This window comes from Astatotilapia calliptera, chromosome 14 (assembly GCF_900246225.1).
Source record: "Astatotilapia calliptera chromosome 14, fAstCal1.2, whole genome shotgun sequence".
NCBI lineage: Eukaryota > Metazoa > Chordata > Actinopteri > Cichliformes > Cichlidae > Astatotilapia > Astatotilapia calliptera.
Window position 1 is genome coordinate 9,923,328 of NC_039315.1, and position 20,340 is coordinate 9,943,667.

The 20,340-nt window shown below is 41.5% G+C and overlaps 1 protein-coding gene across 10 annotated transcripts in view; it reads left to right on the forward strand.

Moving 5' to 3' along the window:
* The window catches only part of robo2 (roundabout, axon guidance receptor, homolog 2 (Drosophila)), a 260,488-nt gene that overhangs the window by 100,150 nt on the left and 139,998 nt on the right, over window positions 1-20,340 (forward strand). Inside the window, exons 1-2 of one of the 10 annotated variants that reach the window (XM_026191421.1) lie at window positions 7,720-8,375; window positions 8,513-8,614. The exons of the other annotated variants lie outside the window; for them this stretch is intronic. Coding sequence (XP_026047206.1) covers window positions 8,560-8,614 — 55 coding nt within the window. The 5' untranslated portion in view covers window positions 7,720-8,375; window positions 8,513-8,559. Of the gene's footprint in view, window positions 1-7,719; window positions 8,376-8,512; window positions 8,615-20,340 lie in introns of those variants that run through there. 10 annotated transcript variants of the gene reach the window in all.

The window sequence follows — 20,340 nt, forward strand, 5'->3', positions numbered from 1 at the left end:
CCATAAAACTAACACAGCATTTTATAAAAAGAGCATCATACCAGCAGTCAAATATGGTAGTGGTAGTGTGATGATCTTGGACTGCTTCAGAACCTGGACAACTTGCTGTAACTGATGAATTCTGCATCAGGTCGTGCCCTGAAGCTCAAGCATGCTTTCTTTATGCAGAAGTACAATGAAACACACCAACAAGTCCACCTCTGAATGGCTAAAAAGTAAATAAAGGAAAATGAACAAAAACAAAATGAAGGTTTTAGAGTGGCCTAGTTAAAATCTGGAATTAAATTCAATAGCGATGCTTTGGAATGACCCTAAACTGGCAATTATGCAAAGAATAGTGGGCCAAAATTCCTTCACAGTGTTGTGAAAGACTTATCACAAATGTTTGATTGCAGTTCTTGCTGTCAGGGATGGCACAACCAGTTATTAGGTTTAGGGGGCAATTACTTGTTCACACAGAGCCAGGTAGGTTTTGATAACTTTTTTCCCCTTAATAAAAATCATCACTTAAAAACTACATTTTGTATTTTCTTGTGTTATCTTTGTCGGATATTAAAACTACATTGGTGATCTGAAACCTGCAAGTGTGATGTGGATGGATGAATATTGAACAGTTAAAAAAAACAGCAAAAGAAAAACCCCAAGACAAAACATTTTACTACATAAAGTTCGTCCTAAACGAAATCTGTACAAATAATAATCCACTTCACAGCACAGATTTTTTTCACTTCTGTTTTTTTTGTCTCCTCCATGTCTTTCAGTCTTCTGTGCTATTTAATTCTTTCTTTGCGACTTGCCTTTGTTTGATTTACATCATAAGGTTAATTTTTCTTTTTCTCTCTTTCTTTCTGCTCCTCTGCCAGTTCTTTCTGCACTTGATCGGATATTCTTGATCTATCCCTGTCCTGTGTTCTTTTTCTCCTGTTTTTTTTCCTTTACCTCTTCAAGTTCTGCTTATTTTACTTATCCATGACAAATTCCTTATTCTTCTTTATCAGCTCTTTATTTCCATCCTTCAGTTATTTTTTTTTATTTTTTTTATTTCTCCCGTGTTTTTGATTACCTACTTTTCTTTTTTCTTTACCTTGTTAAGCGCTTTCTTCTCATCCAACCGTTTTTTTCTTATTTTACTTCTCCAAAGTCGCCTTCTCCTCCTATGGTTTTTCCTCTCTGTCACCTCCTTTCTCAGGCTCTTCTCCAGAGCGTTACATTTTGGCCTGCTATTTTTGAAGGTTTTCAGTTAGCCCTGCAGAGAGGCTCTCCATCTCCTTGTTGAGTTCTAGTACTTTACTATCCTTCTCCCTGAGCAGCTCTTTCAGGGTTTTTACCTCTTCCTGGCAGGCACTGGATTGATTCTCAGTCTCTAAACAGTCCTTGTCTTTCTGCTGGTTGTTCGTTAAGTTTTTTTCTTTCTCTGCCTCCAGCAGTGTGCTGAGTCTGTTCAACTCTTGTTGGTGTGACACTGGAAGCTTCTCCAGCTTGTCTGTTTTCAGTTTGTCCTCATGCACATTATGGCACGTAGACAACCTTTCGGCCAGGAGGTATTAGATGAACTATGTGACTCTGTACCCTGTTTCAATTGGTCATTTTAACCCTGGCGGCATCAAAAACCTCAATTAAGTAGCCCATGATATTTTCCTAAGAAATGTTCACAAATCCTCGTTTGCATCATTGATAGTTCGTCTTGGCCACAAATAAAAGGGCAACTGAAAGCAACAATTTCTTGGTATCATAGGTATCTGTAGTTTTTACCACACATGTGTGAAGTATGGGTGTGTAGATATGAATTTTTTAAAAAAAGCTCCAGAGTCCTACGGCAGTCGGTGCTATTGCTCAAATGTGACTTGTTAAGATTTGTATCTCCGTCATTAGTAATTGTAATGTCAGGTGGTGGGGCCGGGGCATTGGCAATATATGCCAATATTAAGTATTGGTATACTGATAAATGAAAATTTAAAAAATAAATGAGAGATAGGAGAAATCTAAAATCATCTAAAAAACAAAACAAAACCCAACAATATTGGCCATTATATTGGATTTTAAAAACACCAAATATCTTTATTGATGTTTGTCACAAAGATATTTGGTTATTGGCAATGGGTTCCATTCACAATAGGCTAATATCCAGTGTTTGCATCATATATATCTCAATTCCTAACACATGTTTGATTGAATGCTTAATTGGATGCTTTTCATTTTTAAGGATAAGTAAATTTTATCCACTTTATACATCTAGGTAGTTTAATTAGAAACAATGTAGTGAAACACATCTCAGCTCGTAATCTAGTAAAATATTTTTAGTAAAATACTTGAAAATAATTAACACATTTACACTTAAAGAGTTTAATTCCCCAAATAATACAGGCAGAGGACAGAATGTGTATATGTTTACTTAGCTGAGATCATAATACATAAATAAAGACATTTTTAGCATAAGTAGATGCTGTAAATGTAGAAGTAGTTGCATTAAATTCAACCAGAATGCACAAAAGTGTGTGTGATGCTCAGCATTTGAGGGAGAGCTTCCTCAGACTCTCCGTTGATGTGTCCGCCTTCTGGTTTTGTTTGTTTGAATCCACTCGTATCCAAAATTTGTAATATGATGTAAATAGCAATGTTCAGATTAAAAAATAAATCACTTCATCTTTTAAATATATATTTTGGCCACAGAACTTGACATGAACTTCAGAGTTAATCACATAGAGATTCCAGTATTTTTTTTTAAATAGAATTTAATAAAAAGTTTATGTATGACTATGAAAAGGTGATTCCCTTGTAAGTACCACATTAAAACTTGCAACCAAAATCACAAACTGATGACCTTTTTAGTCACATGAAAATAAGAAAGTCAGCAAACTGTGGAGCTGAAGTAGATGTTAAAAGAAAGAACGCCTGTACAGTTAATCTTCTACTTCAATTTTCCAACATTTGATAGGGTTCCCCTATCTCGCTTCCTGTACCTTTCAGTGAACACAGAGGAAGAACAGACGATGCATTACATGCAAGGTTTATGTCCTGCTGATGGAAGACTCTCTCTACACTGAGCTCAAGTGTCATATCCTCCATACTCTCTCCATCTGTCTGGCCCCTTACTTAGCTTCTCTCAGGGAGTATCAGAGAGTACAGGTTTTAACTGGTGTCATGCTGACTTCCATTAAACATTTTATTGTCCCGAATAAACCCAAAATTTGGATACCTATAAATGTCTCCCCGGTTCATGTACCTTATTAAAGAAGCAAGTCTAGATTGCAAAAGCAGCCCTAGTTTAGTCTTAGCCAATATTTGAGGGGTATTTGCTTTTAGCTGGCCTCATTTCTAGACAGAGATTTTACAGAATCTGTACTCAGTAGCCATTCAGTGTGACCTTTTTAAAACTGCATGGGTCTTATTCACTGGTGACTAGAGTGATTTGCATTGTTGGACGATACATCATAGTGAAAGGTTTGTCACTTTTTAGGCTTAATGTGATATTGGGCTGTGTGTATTAAAGAGTAGAAGGAGAGGAGGGAAACAGTGATATCTAATAGATCTATGGACTCTTTGTCACGCTGAAACAAAATCAGAAAAAGTTGCTAAAGAAGGAAGTAATATTTCAGCGAATGTTAATGCACATGTGGTGATGTGTTTGCGAGTTCTGCCTGTGCCACACTCTGCCATGTGTGTTTATGTCTGTCACTGGATTGTATAGGAATGTGTGTGTGTGTGTGTGTGTGTGTGTTTGTGTGCCCGTGTGGGCGTTATTGCCAAGGCTAGTGCGAAGCGGAGCACAGCTTAATATCTATGTTTGACATAGAGGCCCATTAATAAGGGCCTGATCCGAGCTGGGTGACAGGACTGCTGACAGAGGAGGATCATGGGGAAGAATCATGCCCTGCTGAGGGAGCCTGGGCTGCAGGTAGGCCCATTCTGCCTTCCCCAGGTGTCATTACGGATGCTGGGTAGGGAGCATAGGAGGAAGGGCCACTACTGACATCTACATTAATCACCCCTCCACACATCAAACCCCCCACCCCACCATCCTCTGCACACCACCTCCTCCCACCTCCAGCTCCTAATCATCCCCACGCAGAGACCCAAACCCAGTAAGGGGATACTCAGCCATGAAAGATATCCAGCTAAGAGCTCCCCAAATACCACTCTGATCTGATCATGAGTGATGTTGCTACCTGAACCTCTGACCTGGCGCACAATTAAAAACACTTTTCTTTTTCTCCCTCGGACACGCAGGAGAAGCACTTCTGATGAAACTACACACTTTGTCACTGTCTGCATGTGATTCATAGTTTGCATTTGGATTACGCCACAGTTACATGCAATTAAAGTGTTGCAAATACCTCTGCTGGAACGTGTAGCCTACAAACCCCCAGAGTCCGCAGATGCTGTTGTACACACTCCTGATCATCTCGTAGATATCACTCGGTCCACTTGGGGACCCGCTATTGATTCTCAGCCATGCTTTTATCTGCAGAAAACAACCACACTGTAGCACTTTGTGTTCGCAGCACTTTAGTATAACCTGAGCCTCATCATGGACAATTCTTAGTGAGAAAAAAACTGCAATAATTAAAGGGTGGAGCATTTCATATGTAGGCTGATCATGTCAGTTGTTGTATTGATTTGCAAACTAATATTTTGAATACTTATATTTGCCATAAAAGTAAGTGGACTTGACCAATTAATGCCATGTCATTTGACAAGTAGACGAGGATGGATGAATGTAGGTCAACCGTCCCAATGAATGGCTCCACCCATGGATCCGTCAATGAGCAGATGTTCTGGGGACATTAATGGGTAATTATCTGATTGATTATTAGTTTTGATTTAATTAAAAACACATAATTGCACACAAAAACATGACAGAAATTAGTTTAGGTCAAAACAAATGATTCATTTCAGCATCTGGTGGTAAATTCATATATATGTTGTCTCTTTGTGGAAAATAAGGTGCACTTGCATGCTTTTAATATATTGGAGTCCTGCGTTTTTAATGCACTCGTTCCAAACCGCTGCTCCTGATTTGCTTTCTCCCCACTGACGTCAGCCTCATTTGTTTGTGGTTACACCTCATCTGCAAGCTTTCAGTTTTTGAAATGAAAGAACTAATCAACCCAAGCAAACCTTGTTTGTCAGTAATATTATAAATGTCACCCTAATGAAAGATTTGTAATGTACTTCCAGCAGTGGAATGAAGCATAATCAGAATCAGAATCAGAATCAGAAAGGGTTTTATTGCCAAATGTTGAGCAGGTTTACAACATTAGGAAATTGCTGCGGTGCTTCAGTGCAAACATACTGTCATAAAAATATAAAAATAAGAATAAGAATTAAAAGTGCTAAGTGGATAGATATATACATGATATATACATGAGTGCAGGTGGTGATCAGTGCCAAACATGGAATGATGCAGTGAACACAGCGTAGGGTCATGTGTTAGTGGTGGGAACAGTCATACGGTTATTGTTCATGTGTCCGACAGCAGAGGGGAAGAAACTGTTCTTATGGCGAGAGGTTCTGGTGCGAATGGACCGGAGCCTCCTGCCTGAGGGGAGCAGGTCAAACAGACTGTGTCCAGGGTGAGAAGGGTCTTGTATCCTGGTGTCCGTGAGTTATCAGTCCGTTGCGTATGCCCCCCAAACTCATTTTTATGTAACATGCCTTGTCCTGAGTAAACACAGCCTCCAGTTTAATTAAAATAAATCCACTTTGAGCTGATATTTAGAAAGCCACAAAATATCACTGCTTGTGCTACAGATAAAGTGATTGAGAGTGGGGAATAAAAGGCTGGGCTTGGGGGAGAATTACACTCTACTTACTTTTCCATCAATGAAGCCATACACTCCATTGTTTATGTTTGAAGTGGGCTTTTCTTTTTCGTAAATGACCTTTCTCCAGTTCCCTTTTTTCTCCCTCTCCTCTCTTTTATTTGCCTTCAACCCTCAGCAACACTGATGACACAATAAATTTCTGTTTGCCTCTTTGTGTGTCTGTTTGTGGCTGCATGCATTTGCTAGAATCTAGGACACTGGAGAGACACTGAGAAGACAGCATTTGCATGCAGCTCACAAACATATTAAAATATGAAGACAAATCACTGTGTCTGGCCAGCTGACAATGCTCCCTGCAATGAGAGCCAGCTAGCAAACTTACAGCATGTCGCAGTTCCCCGTAAGGCCTTTACAGGGCAAGCTTCGACATGTAGCTCAACAAACAAACAGAAGAAAAAAGTGGCCGTGAGCAGTCAAAGCTATCATTAAAGGCGGTGGAAGTGTTTCCTTCTGCCACAGCTATTCGATCATGTGCCTTAGCCTGTATATTGTTTTTAGTGGGAGAGCAGGGCTTTCAAACACATCTTGGGGGCACATATGTTGGGGCTTTGTTGTATGGCTGACTTTGATGTAAATCACAAAATGAGAAATCCAAGCCTTTCAGCCCACACTTCTGCTAATGTTGCGTCCATTCAGAGGAGAAACAAAGCACCAACTTGTTAGATTGTGCGTTCCATCTTTTTACACTGGTGTGCCCAGAGCTGTATTCTTTAATTTGCAAGCATGCTTATTTATTGCTTTGTGCCATTTTTGCTTTCTGAAAGTCGTTTGAATTACACAATATACTGACTGGGGAAATGAAATGATAATACTTTGGTACAAATTTTGGAAAACAGTTTGTCAGCGTAATCATAACTTTTTGATGTAAAACAGTGCATTCGGCTTGTTATTTCCTAACATAGAAGATTTGAGATTTGCGTGCTGAAATTGCCCCTTAGGTGTGGCATTTATCAAATCATGTGAATTCATCTACTTGATATAACACAGCAATGCACGCAGTCTCCAAGTTTTCTTATATCCGTCACACTCCTGTTGGGTCTCCATATGCTGTACCATGGCTGTATACGGCTTCGTAGGCCGGTATTAAAAAAAAGAGAGCATGGTAACAAGAAGGTAGCCATAGCTGACACCAGTAGGGGGAGCTCACAGTTCATAGCTCCCCCGTAATAAACCCTGTACGGAAACATGCAGAAGGCTGCTGCGCGGTAGTTCAGACCACATACACGAACCTCCCCTCTATCTCTGACCATCAGCACATCTCTGGTCCTCCTTGTTGTTTCCAATCATGATTTGGCCATGATTAAAATTGGACTGCAATAATGTTGTTCTCTGCATTCCGTGTGTGCGTCTGCATATCTCGCCCTTAAAAAGACATTTGTGTATTTATTTGTTGGTATGCAGAGCTGCTCCTCTCCTCATCCTGGGGCAGGGCCTCGGTCAATCAGTCATTGATTTCTGACAAAGATCATATTTACAATTCTGCTTCAGTATCTCAATGGATTAATATCCTCATGCTATTCAGCTTATAATTTCCCAGCAAGTGTAATTTGCCTGCGTTCAAATATGGAATATATTGATTAGCAGCTTTATCATATGATGAATGAATTCCATTCATAAAATAACGTGATTCTTATGTTATCCTGTTTTCGTTTTCCACCCTTTTACCGCTGTTGCCTGTGCAGATGTAGTTGTTGGCCCCACTAGGAAATGTTTCAGTAAATAAGATGCTTAAACTCCTTGATGTCTTAAGATAACATTGTTCTCCAACATCCAGCCCTGTGGTGAACAATGACTGCACTTGAGGCTGTAAACGTATAAAAAGTTAAACTCCTAATGTGTAAACATTCAAATATGTGTAAAGTGGTTTTATGGCTTTATTATCCTCCCTCTTTCTCTCTCTCTGCTTGAAATGCTTATCTTGATTATCACAACTTAAGAGAGATTCGGGCTGACATCCAAACTCTCCTCGTTCTCAAACCACTAGGCTGCTCTCTCTTCGTCTCGCTCCTGATTTCGCGAACCGATCCTTGTTTTGTGCGAGTGCGTCGAGCTTCAGTGTGGTGGGCTGCGGGCTGTGCGCAGAGACCGTGCGCTCCTAGCGGCCGCGCTGTTGAAACCCAAAGGCAGAAAGAGAGGAGGATGTTGAACTGTAGAATGACTGTACATTTACAGCGCTGAGCACATGGGTCTTTCGGGAGCTGCTTCTCGCTACAATAACACAACTTTCTGGAAATGCATGATAGCTGAAGTTTGGTTTGCTGCCGAGTCGTCTCTCCAACTATGGAGACGTCGCTGAAGATTTGAAAGGTGCCAGAGACGCGTCTCAAGGACCCGATAACGAGCGGAGAAGTATAGATACTATGCTGTGTTTTCCAGTGTGGACTTAAATTACCTTTCTTTCAGACTCTGTTCGTTACAGCGTGTACAGTAGGTCATCTTGTCAAACAGCAGAGACTGCAGAGGAACTCACGGGGCAAGCAGGGATAATATCCAAAGACCGAGAGTTTGGATTCAAGGTTCGCTGTGTATTTACATCCCGCTCTGCTCCGGGTAAACTACTACTTTAAATGGATCCTCTCTGTTTCTGGACCTTAACACTGGCTTTTGTCAGTAAATAGGGCCCATCCATAACTCCTAGAAACACGGAATTGACTTGATTGTCATTTTGGACATCTTTCTTTCTGTAGTGAAATCGAGGATTTACGCGCCCGCCGTGGATGGTTAATATGCTAGTATGGGTCCGCTAGCGTTCATCCTTGTCAGTGGACTACTGTATTTTCAAGTTGATGGTAAGTTACTAAACGCGTTGTTGTGTAAAACTCCTTAAATATATTATAATGTTCTGTTCTTCCCTGACTCCGCAAGTCCCTGCCGTGCAACACCCAGTTTAAAGCCAATTTTGTTTCTCATTTATTTTACAGTTTAATTATTATAATAATAATAAGTCGCCATCAGCATTGGCTTTTGGGTGATAACATGACGAGCTTGTGGAGTTTTTATTTAAATGAATTTACATCTCCTCAGTGCTTATTTTTCATTTTCTTCTCTTTTTTCATCCACTAAAGTCGAAGCAAAAAAAAAAACGAAGAAATGCTTAAAACCAACAAAAAAGCTCCTCCCAAGAGGCTAAAATCGGAGCAAAGATTAGGTGTATTTTCTTTTTATATGCAACAGATGAGAAAAAGCTGTTCAATATAATATAGAACCATAGCTCATACCATGACAGAACACTTTAAATGTGTTTTGAAACACTTCTGACTGTGACACAGGTTTTAGAGAAAGCTGAATATAAATGATTTCCAGGTTCTGTCACAGCGGCTACAGGTATTTCCATTGCAGAGGTGAGAGAGACCCTTTTGGAAAAGGAAAATACAGAACGTATCAAACATATGAGATTCGATGTGGTATAAATGGAAGTAGTGCTGTATAAAACAGACAGTAGCCTAGTTCTGCTCTGTAAATTTGGGGGTCATTGGCCTGCTTCTTATATATGCTATGATTGTACAATACTCAGTGTCTGCACTCTGCACTACATGGCGTGGTTTCTGTGCTTTAGGTTTTCAGAGCTGTGGTTGTGCATTGTGGTGTAAGCTGACCTAAACCAAATCTGGAACAGTGCCACAGTTTATTATTTCCATTTGTTTGATTAATGTTTAATGATGATGTGGATTACAGACAAGATTGATTCATTTCTGCAGCCAAAAGCTCCTGCCCTCTTGATCCAGTCTACCACTGAGTGCCCAGTCAGCATCTTTATATTACATGCTTCTCAGGATTCTCTGGCCTACAAGGGAACTAGTTTAATAGAGGAATTAAAACAGCTTCAGCTAGAGAGTTAATGTAATGACTCACAGCAATCATCAAAATAGGACAGCTTAGGTGACGGAAATCGTGATTGGAATGGGTCCAACCTGTGACTGGCGAAACAATAATCGGTATTAAGATGTATTACCTTCAAATTCCGTGGTCTGCTTTCATTTTAGTGCTTCTTTTGAAAAGGACACACCTTTTTTTCAGTGGTCTTGCACACTGTCTGCACAGACAATCAGAGGCTTATAATCAAAGAATGAGAAAAGAATACTTCTGACGAGTCTCGTGCTGGGTCATTATATTATCATACGTGAGTGATGATTCACACATATGTTTGTATTGCATTGTTTGCTCAGCTTATCCATATGTGAACCAGTTTTTTTTTGTTGCCCCTGAATGCAAGAGTCTGTAAGGTCCCATTTTTTCTTTTCTTTTGCCTGTCAACCCACGCTTTTGTTCCTCACAGCTGCAAGTTTTGGTTCTGAAGCGTCTTAGTTCAGTGTCCACGTTTAGTAGTTTGCAAATCAAGTCTCCTTTCTTCTGGGAATTGAATTTTTTTCCCCTTGGCCTTTTTTGGTGTTTTTTACTCTGTTCAGCCACTGGTTGCTAAGCAGTAGCTGATGGCATTGCTAGCTGGACAGAGAGAGAGAGAGCACATCTCCCAGGGAGCAGTGGATCTTCCCAATCATTTGCCTGTCACCCTCCTCCCCCCTCTGTCTTGCTCTCCTATTCCATCCCAGCAGAACTCACCCATCACCCAGCCTTTTAAGAGGTAATCTTAGGGTCCATGGAGAGGGAGGAGCTTCCACTAAGAGTCCACTTGGGCAGACAAAAAGGCCTGGAGTTGCATTCACTGGGCTGCATAGCCAACAAAGCCAAGACTTGTGAATGGCGTCAGTCACTGTTTAGTGTGCTGTGATTAATACTGCTAGTGTGCAGGAGAGGACTGATACTGGGAGGGAATAGGTGGAGAAAGTGGATGTGTGTTGGCTGTTGTTGGCCAGAGTTGGAAGACATTTAGTGACCCGAGACAAGTTGTGCATCTGAAAACAGTTTTACCACAGTGTGTGGGGTTTTTTTGTATGAAAAGGCCCACTGCAGTAGGATATACTTTCTGGAATACACATGTCTGCAGCTGTTTTTGTTATCTTACAAACTCTGCTGTGTTGCTTTTGAAGCTGGTTTAGAACATGCTTTGCATAGTGGACATGCACTCCTGACCCTTTGCTATTTTGAGATCTCCTGCATGCCTGTGTCTGATGTAGGAGCTGGTGACATCACATTCATCCTGGGTGATACACCAAGAGGTGCTGAAATAAGGACCAACTTAAATATGTCAAGGAGGCTGTTTAGATGGCCGCTTGGGGATGGGGTCGTTTCTGTGGATAGTGTGTAGTTTTTGATTCACCAGCGGGGTTGGGGCTTCACTAATGCTGAGTCAAGAGAAACTCAAACCAGGAGAGCGCGCGTGTGCGTGTGTTATGGAAAGGAGGAGGGACAGAATGGGTGCAATCAAATCTAAAAACTGAGAGAAGAGTGGTTTAACAATACAATCTTTTAAATATAAATTGCAAGGCTGATGCTTTATTACCGAAGAACACTGCAAACTAACAACTCTGTTGATGGTTATGATTAAATGAGAGAGGTTTATAGTGCTGGCCTATAATGGAAAGTAAGCCCAGATTAAAATAGTCTAGGTGAATGATGAGGCAGGCTGAGGTCATTGTGTAAGAGCCATTGCGATTCGTGCCCCAAATGTGATTGTTCTGCTCGAGCTGGCAGTGTTTAGGCAGTGTTATTGTAATTGCGGTTCATTTGCTGGAATGGTGTTGCTGTAATGGTGAACCTTCATCTCAAATGTACAGGAAAGTCCCCTCTCTACTGTCTCCCATAGTCTCATCACTGTCAAGGAAGTCGCCTTGCTCTTCGCCATGAAGCGCTACTGTTTATTCTCTGATTAACATCAAAAATGAGTTAAGACAACAAGACTGAAGCTGGTAATCATAATACAAAGTGACAGAATAGGGAACGAGGAAATGGGATGCGGTGAGCACTTGTCCAGTAAAAATCAGCTTCCTGATCCTTTTGTGCCATTTAAGTGATAAGTGTTACTTGGCCGGTAACGTTGTCATGTCATCTCCTATGATGTTTTAACAGCCAAGTCTGGCTGCTCAGTGGTTCGTGTTTCAACAGCGATCACTTCACACATTCAACACGTGATAGAGTAAAGTTTGAGCTCTCCATAATTCTTTTAAATCACAAAAATAATGCCGTGTGATCACTGAGATATAAGAGGATTCACAGCTGTTTTAAATTCTTGAAACACGATAGGTAGTGTCTTTGCAGTTTCATGGTGCAGATGTGGGAGAGAAAATGTCAGCTTCAGACAATGCACATGGCTGGTTTTCCTCTAAGACCAGAAAAATGGAGGGAAGGTAATGCCACTTTTCCCTGTTTTACCTCCGCTTTATTAAGCCCCAGTCAAGCATACCCCTGACATTTACAGAGCGGAATTGCACAGAGAAAAAGACAAAATAACTGAGAGATTACAACAGGACCAAGTAGAGGTTTAACACTGTTAGGTAGACAGCTAGTGTCTTTCCTCCCACAATATATATTTTCAGATCTTCCCACAGTCTTGCTCTTCCCCTGTATCTCACGTACACACATACTGTCATTGCTCAGGTATCCCATCAGTGGCGGTGTCAATGAGGGTGGAATTCAAACAATGAGGAGTTTATTGTACACCTGTGATAGGAGCATAAAGTGGGAGTGTGTTTAGGTTGGGGTGGGGGAGGAGTGATATGATGACTAGAGATGACTAAAGCAGGTAAAACAAGTGGTAAGGGCCTTCACCTGTCTCACACACCTGTACTTATAGAATACACACCTGTGCTTACCGCCTGGGCCCCAGAGCACAGATATAAGCCTCAGTCTGTTCTGTCATCGTCTTTGTTTCGCAAACAGCAGATTAAAAGTTGTAAGGGGGCCAGCAGTAAATAAAGGTGCCGTTATATAAATCAGGATGTGCAGGATGTGTTACTCATTTACACTGTGGAGTTGATGAGCAGTCCTATCAGGAAAAATGTAACTGTCGTAAGAGCACGGCAAAACAACATGACATAAGGACTGAGTATAACAGAAGCCGGTAGTGATGTGAACATGGAAGGGACTGAGTGTTTGTCTTATCTGTGTTTTCATGTTCCAAGCTGCACTGAAATGTTTTTGGGGAAAGCATTTATTTACTCTGTGTCCCGTTGCCCTCACCCTGCCCTCTGTTTGGCTGTCTCGCAGCAACCTTCAGATAGGAGGAAGGGATGTCAAGGTTGAGTGACTCATGGAAGTACATGGAACTGTATAATCCATGCTTTTAGGATAAAGCCCCCTACACAAACAAACACAGATACACAAATCCACCGTAAACTTACAGACCATACAGATCTATACTGGCAAACATAAAGTGATTGCAGGAGGATAAAGCAAGAAGAAATAATGCACAATTACAACATTGGGGGGATGTATGTGTTTTTAATTTTTGACGTTTTAAGCCAAAAAACAAAACATACTCTCTTGTTCTTCATTGTTAAGACTTTGTGTGACAGTTGTGCCTGAGCTGAGTATCTCACCAGTGTTTTAAAGATGAGGTCAGGTCTGGTGATAAAAATGCATGAGCTGTCTCGCAGTGCAAGACATATGAAGATGGACAGCCAGAGTACGACACTCAAGCACACATCCATCACGCGCAGCAGTAGTCCAGCACAGCTGTAATGCTGCTCAGAGTGGTGGAGCCACTGAATAAGTGTCTTGTTCCACCGTCTTCATCTCCTGCTCGGTCTATGGATCACCTAGCCATGACAGCTATCCAGCTTTTCTTACCTGAAGCTAACTGGAGGATAAAAACCTTTAGAAATACAAAGACTCCAGACTATAGACCATCACCTCATTAGAGTAGTGTTTCAGAGCAGAGGCTATCACTTTGATGATGCACAAATGAAAAATGCACGCATCTCTCTCTGTCAGTACTGTAGGAACCTGTTCTTGTCGTGTCCTTGCTGGGAAAAGAAAAAAATGGCACCCCACTGCTTTGTAAACCTAGTCACCATGACCCGGGGCGAGTTGATTTACTGTATATAATGACTCCTGGTGAGACTGGCTTTGTGGTTGAAGTTTCAGTGTGGAACGTGGCATCAGCCAAGTGTCACAACCGTTTCGGTGAAGAGGACAAAAGCCCTAATCACATCCTTGAACATTTGAACTCTCCACTTTCACTTCCAGGATGGTGGTGATTTTTTTTTCTGCATAGCTGCTCCCGGGCATTTGTCACTGAGAGGCTATGCAACACAGAGCCAGCTCCAGAATTATGAACTGCTGTAGGAGTGTGCGGGTAAATGTGTTTTGGAAACACTATTAATAACCATCAAAGTCTTGTTTTGTGTTAGCGTGGATACATGGGCCTCAATAAACTGAATGAGTCCTCTTCCACTTACTGCTGGCACCCTTGACCCTGTATCCCAAAGCAAGACCACACTAAATGTCTTGTGGTATAAAAATTTAATAAATCTTATTCTGACTTGCTTGGCTGCACCTTAAAAAAGGAAGTATCAGAGCCGGTGCTTTGCTTTCTGAGTTTATCGGTTGGATGGTGTGGTTATAGCTCTTATTTTTCATGTTTCCATCTGGAGTTAAGCTTATCTAAGGACCACTGGAGTGCTTGACATGCAGGGAGGACCAATGAGTTTTTATATTTCCTTGCTTTTTTTACAACTTGGGTAAGAAATCCTCTTAAAAACATTTTGGGTTTGACCTCTGTCCTGTGAAATAATATCATTCGTTTTGAGAAAATACTTATTTTTTGTTTGTGCGCTTACATAGGAGGCTCAGGTTAGTTATTTACCTTCTGACTACCTGATGTCTCTGTGTGACATACATATGCTCATCCTGAAGAGGACTCAGCTGAATGAAATGCTTGTGGTTAGATAGCAGAGAGATACTGTTTCTGAACACATCAGTCCTGGTTTTGGCCTTTCTGTTTAGTCTCTTTTTTTTGTTTTCTCCTGAAAAACTCCACAGCTAAATTTAAGTTAAATTAAGGTTTCTATTATTTGAATAGCTTATTATTTTGAGTGCTTTATGAAAAGTGTGTCAGTATCTCCCAGCCTAACTGTAGGCAGCTAAATAAGTCTATTTAGGATTAGTCAGTCCACTTACTGCAAAGCCACACAGTCACAGCTCAACACCATGTGTCACCTACACCCTTCTCTATCCCCCTCCACATTTGATCAAAATCTATATTTTTTAATTTCTGTTAACACCTGAAAGTGATTTTGAGTCAGCTGTCTTTACAATTACACGCACTCTGCACACACGATATACCATGAAAAGATAGATCTAAACACTGCTGCTTTCTTATCTAATTTGTAGAACATTTACAGAGATTAAAATGACCAAAGAAAATTGGACTCTATTACGATTGCTTATTACTGATGATCATTGCATGACTGGAGCAAGTGAACATTACCTTAACTGTAAGGGATTCTTTGTAGTGGAATAGGAAGGGGAGACTGGGCTGGAATTGAAATCGTTGAGTTTCCAAGCACACAACTTTAATATCAAGGTTACTGTCATGGTGCAAAGCAAAGGCCAACAGTCAAATGCTAGAGCAGAGGCTCTTCAAAAGGATCTGCAGGAAAAAAGAGAGGTTTGAAAAAGGTGGGGTGGCGCAGTGAGCTACACGCTTCACTGGCCCAGGAATCGGAAATCATTTAATCTGCATCACGCAGTTTAGTATCCCTACCAGTGGCCTGACAGCCCCACAGAACTAGCACTGTACTCCTTGTACTAATCAGTCCATACAAAGAGAGGAAGCAGCACGCTTGTCAACACTTTTCCCTTTACAATAAAGCAGTCTTAACTGTTTTTACGTTATCCTGCTCTTCCTCCTTTAGTATCTTGTTGCAAGTCAGCGATCTCCGCTCTTTTGAGACGAGGCAAGTGCTGAAAAGTGATAACATCGCCTTTTCTGTGCATGGATACTCATAGTAGGGTGGAGAGTAAGAATGGGGGAAAACAAGGTTGAAACTCCTTGAAATACAAGCAATGTGAATCAGCCCTTTGCAGTAAAATCAGATATTCTGTTTCCCACAGTTATCTATTTATATATTCCATCTGCATGGGGGAGAGAGTAAATACATGGATGCAAAGTCAATTTGACCCCACCTCGACATTGCCTGAAATACACTCAGAATGGAATTCTATCTGATATTTGTTAGAGGCAAGCATGGATGCATTGAGGGGTTGGGAGCAGCTCATAGAATTACCCCTGTGTTTGCTTTCAAAGTATGGATCCTAGCAGGAGAAGAGAGGAGCAGTATGCGGAGCACTGAGGTGGAACAGACTCCATCATGTGAGCCAGTTACCTAGTTGAAACCCCTCCCTCTCTTGAAACAGAAGATGAAGCGGAGGAATCTGCTCTGCACCTGTGAACACTCTTCATTTCACTCTGTGTGTCTTCAGTTTGAGGATTCTGCTGTATCGAGTGGCTGGCCGGATGCGCTGGACTGGGCTGGGCTCCAGCAGATACAGCAGGATGTCTCCAGTGACACCTCACTGAGATGGGCTGTTTGTCTGGTATTGGAGTATACTGGCGCTCATGCGCTGTGACGCCACTGACAGCTTGGCATAAAGAAGATGAATTTCGGGTGCAGAACGGGCTGCTTGGAAGTGTCACGGCAGGGCCGGCGCTGAGGCGTAGAGGGCCAGTAACATCCGTCTTTCACCATCACCAGTTTCCCCCTGCTGCTTTATCGTATTTCCCCTTTGATGACATGACGGATATGACTCAGTCACCCTCACAGTGAGGACAGCATGTAACAGGACAGGGAGCAAGTGAAATGGACAGAGGGATATGGGAAGGTAGAGGCGGAGATGCATAGAGAGAAGGAGATCGAGTGGGAGGTTGAAGAGAAGTGGAGAGAGTTGGGAGAAGTGGGAGGCAGAGGGAGGGTATACTTCAGATTGGACAACATGGATCTAATGCATAATTCATTCACTCTGAAAATTCTTTGAGGTTTTCTTTTTTTTTTTTTTTTGGACACTTTTATATTCACTCAGTCCACTGGGTTTCAGCACTTTCTGCCCGAAATACCTCGGCCTTTTCCACATTATAATATTACTGCATTCCTGGCCCGGACCTTGGTTTTTTCTGTTTGATGTTTTATGGCGCTTTGGTGACCAAAACTTTTTGCCTTGGTCTGGGGTTGCCATTGGTTACCTCTGATTAGCATGCATCTGTTGGTAGAATAATTAATATCTCTTTGGGGAGCCCTTCCTTCAGTGCTCTTCCTGTGACTGGTGTGTGTATTGATTTGGTTGGTGGGAGAATTTCTCCTGGGAGCTAATAAAAATAATTACAAAAAGATCATCAAAGGCCTGGCCTTCTGTTGCACACATGAATAAATATGTGACAAAGATAACAGAAAAGACCAGTTCTAGGTGTGTGGTCAGTGGTAATGCAGGAGAATGAGTTGTAGTTAAGCAGCTTTTTATCTCGGATTTAAAGGACAAATGTTACCCATCTTATCTTGTTTAACCTATATGTTTTTCAGTTATATTTCAATGCTAACGTCACATATTGGTTGAAACACTATAGCGGGAGAAAAGCGGGTGCTCAAATACTGCACATTTCTTGGATAACAGCACAGCGAAATTGCATCCATTTCAGTGAAGCTGACATAAGTAGACGGGAAGAAAAAAGGCAGAAAAGAATCAGCTTCTGGTTCAGTAATCCCTCTCTGATTTAATTCCCTGTCTGTGTGCTTGTTTGTTTGTTCTGTGGTTCCTACTTTTTTCCAAAAGTGGATGACTGCACAGCAGTGGTGAAAAGTAATGGCGGTATTATTGCAGACAGGGGGAAACACAGCATTTTGATTGGAGCGTGTGCCCTGAGACCCAGTGAAGTGCACTCGCCTCAGCTCAGAGAGCACTTGATTGCACAGCACCAATGATCACATTAAAAGGGCAACAGAAAGCCCATTTACCGTAAAGAGAGTGGGAAAAGGGGCCCAATAGGAAGCTGAAAATTGACTTTCGCTCCTGTGAGGAGTTAGGTCTGATGGCTCAACAGTGGGAATGTATATAAAGTTTTTTAATTTGATATTTTTGGACAGTGCACATTCAGGGACATTCATGGAAGCCACATGAGGGCTGTAGTAGATACACTCGCTTAAGCTTGTGCAAATATTTTCTTTGCACTTTTCAAAGTGAAACTGCTCACAAGGTTTATGTGTTGAAGTTTTTCAGTATTGAGATTAATGGGTCATTTTCAAACCATATTCCACAGCATATGGATGTGCTTTTAACCTCTACACCTGACTCAGGAAGGACACTGACCAGTCACGTCTGGCCTTCTGTGCACCCAGCTTAGCTTTTTTTGGCAGTGAAAGGACAATTGTAGAGGCATCTGCTGTGTTCATTTCCACAGGAAAGAGGAGACCAGATGGAGACTCAAGGTTTAAGTGATTAGAAAGCAGTAGATTGGAATACAAATTGGATTCAAAGAAATTAGACTGATAGAAATCGAATAGAGTCACTGCAGTTTAGTCATGTCCATTGGCCTTAGCGGAAAGCCACTGCACGATTTGTGGATTATTGGGGAAGCAGATGCTCCAATGAGATAAGAATAAATGTGCGTTTGACACTGGATCTGAGGGAGAAGGGGGCCTACATGACTGTCCTTTATCTTGCCCTCCATTTATCAATGTCACAGTGTTAATTACTGCTTAATCTATTAAGTCACTTATTGCCAGAATACAAACTTGCTCTTTGCCCTCTCTGTGACAGGAAAATTGGCTGCTGGCTAGGTTATTGTTCCCTACTTTTGGTGAAAAAGATAGCAAGAAAAATACCTTAGATTTTTGTTCCAAACACCAGCTATACTTCTTCAGTTTTCCACATAATACCAATGAGATTAGATCATGGACTCTGGGGACAGAATATTACCTACCCCTCTACTACAGATCGCTGTCTGTGGCACCAGTTAGTGCAAGACACCAGGCCTGATCACTAATCAATGACAGGGAAATGGAGGGAATTAGCCCAAATTAGGAAGAAGAGAGAACAGACTGCCTCCTGTTCAGGGGTCAATATGTCCCTATCTGATCCCTGATTCCTGACATTTTGTGGACTAGTGCACATTTCCAGACTAAATCTGTGTGTTTTGTGTGTGTTTGTGTGTACATATGCACACACATCCACCACACTTGGTCTTTGAAGTGGATTTTATGCTGACCAGCAGGTTTCTGCTGGCTCGTGTCCCTTTGCCTGTAGACTCATGAGGAGAAAAGACCTCGGTACAGCTTGTCCTGGTTTCCCCTGGGAGGTTGAAGTGTAACGGGTGGTGGGATGTGCAAAACCCAGCCAAACAAAGAGCTGAAACCACCGCTGTTATGCTTGCATCCTGTGTTCAAATTACCCCTTACATAAGCACAAAGGCCTATGTGGTATACTGCACTTCTGTGCAGCAGGCATCATTCTATTACCCCACTGTACTGCCCCCAGGGAAGGGCACAATCATCAACTCTGCTCAATCACATGCACACCTGCAACAGCTCATTTTAAGACAAAGAGCTGAGCTCTTAACTTAAGGCAACACTGAGTGGTTAACATTTAGCTGTCCACTGAAGCAGAGTTATTGATGAGGTATTGAATGGTTCAAAAGAAAAAAGGGTTGTTGGAAAACTGTGCCTCATTCCCCATTCCCTTTGCTGTGTCTTTGATTGCTGGATCAGACTGTTTGATTGTTGCATGGTTCCCATGGCTTCCTTGATATAAGAGTGTGTGCGTGCGTTTGTGTGGCCTACAGCCTCTTATCACCATGGGTAAGACCTGGTCACAGACACACTGCGCACTCTGACTCGGGGAGCATTATCTTAACTGCCAGGCTCCAAAAGCTTACCCACTGTAAGCTCTAATGAAAAGGAGTGGGCCAAGGTTTTCAACCACAGGGGATTAGCATTTGACATTAGTCTGGACCCCAACATTCATATTCACATCACATGCCTGCTTTTTGCATAGTGAACTCCCACTTTTCCTGACTTTTTCTGAAAACCAAATATAGAGGGCAGATAAACAGCATAATGTGGGTCTATGTGTGTAATTCTAATGTAAGCTAACTGTATGCCTTCATTCACTGTTTGCCTGTAAGTTCCATTACTCTCAAGCTCTTGCATGGGCTGAGAAGAGCAGATAGAATTTTTTTTTGACTAACCTGTTATGGTTATTAAAAGCTTTAATAGGCTTTTATTACAAGCTTCCATCCCAAGTCAGATATATAAAGGCACTTACCTCTGCTATTTGGGTCCAGGCAGCAAGAAAAATAGCAAAAACAACTGCTTTTGTCACCTGGTTTTTGAACAATGTGAATCAAAATTGGGGGGGTTTAAATGTGGATACATGTAGCCAGATTAGCTGTTTTGTGTGGGTTTTTTGTATATACCTATTGCTGTTGAGTTGAATTGTAGCTTGATGGTTTTAGATGTCGCTTAGTGAGTAGTAACTGCATTTGTAAATTATGTATAGGCTGCCAAATCAACTCAGCAGAACACAGTGGATCGCAGTGGATATTGGATCATTACACAGAAAGTAGAAGTTCTGTTGTCCTTCTTTTCCAGTATATATTAACTTGAGTTTACTTTTTATTTGAAAAAGT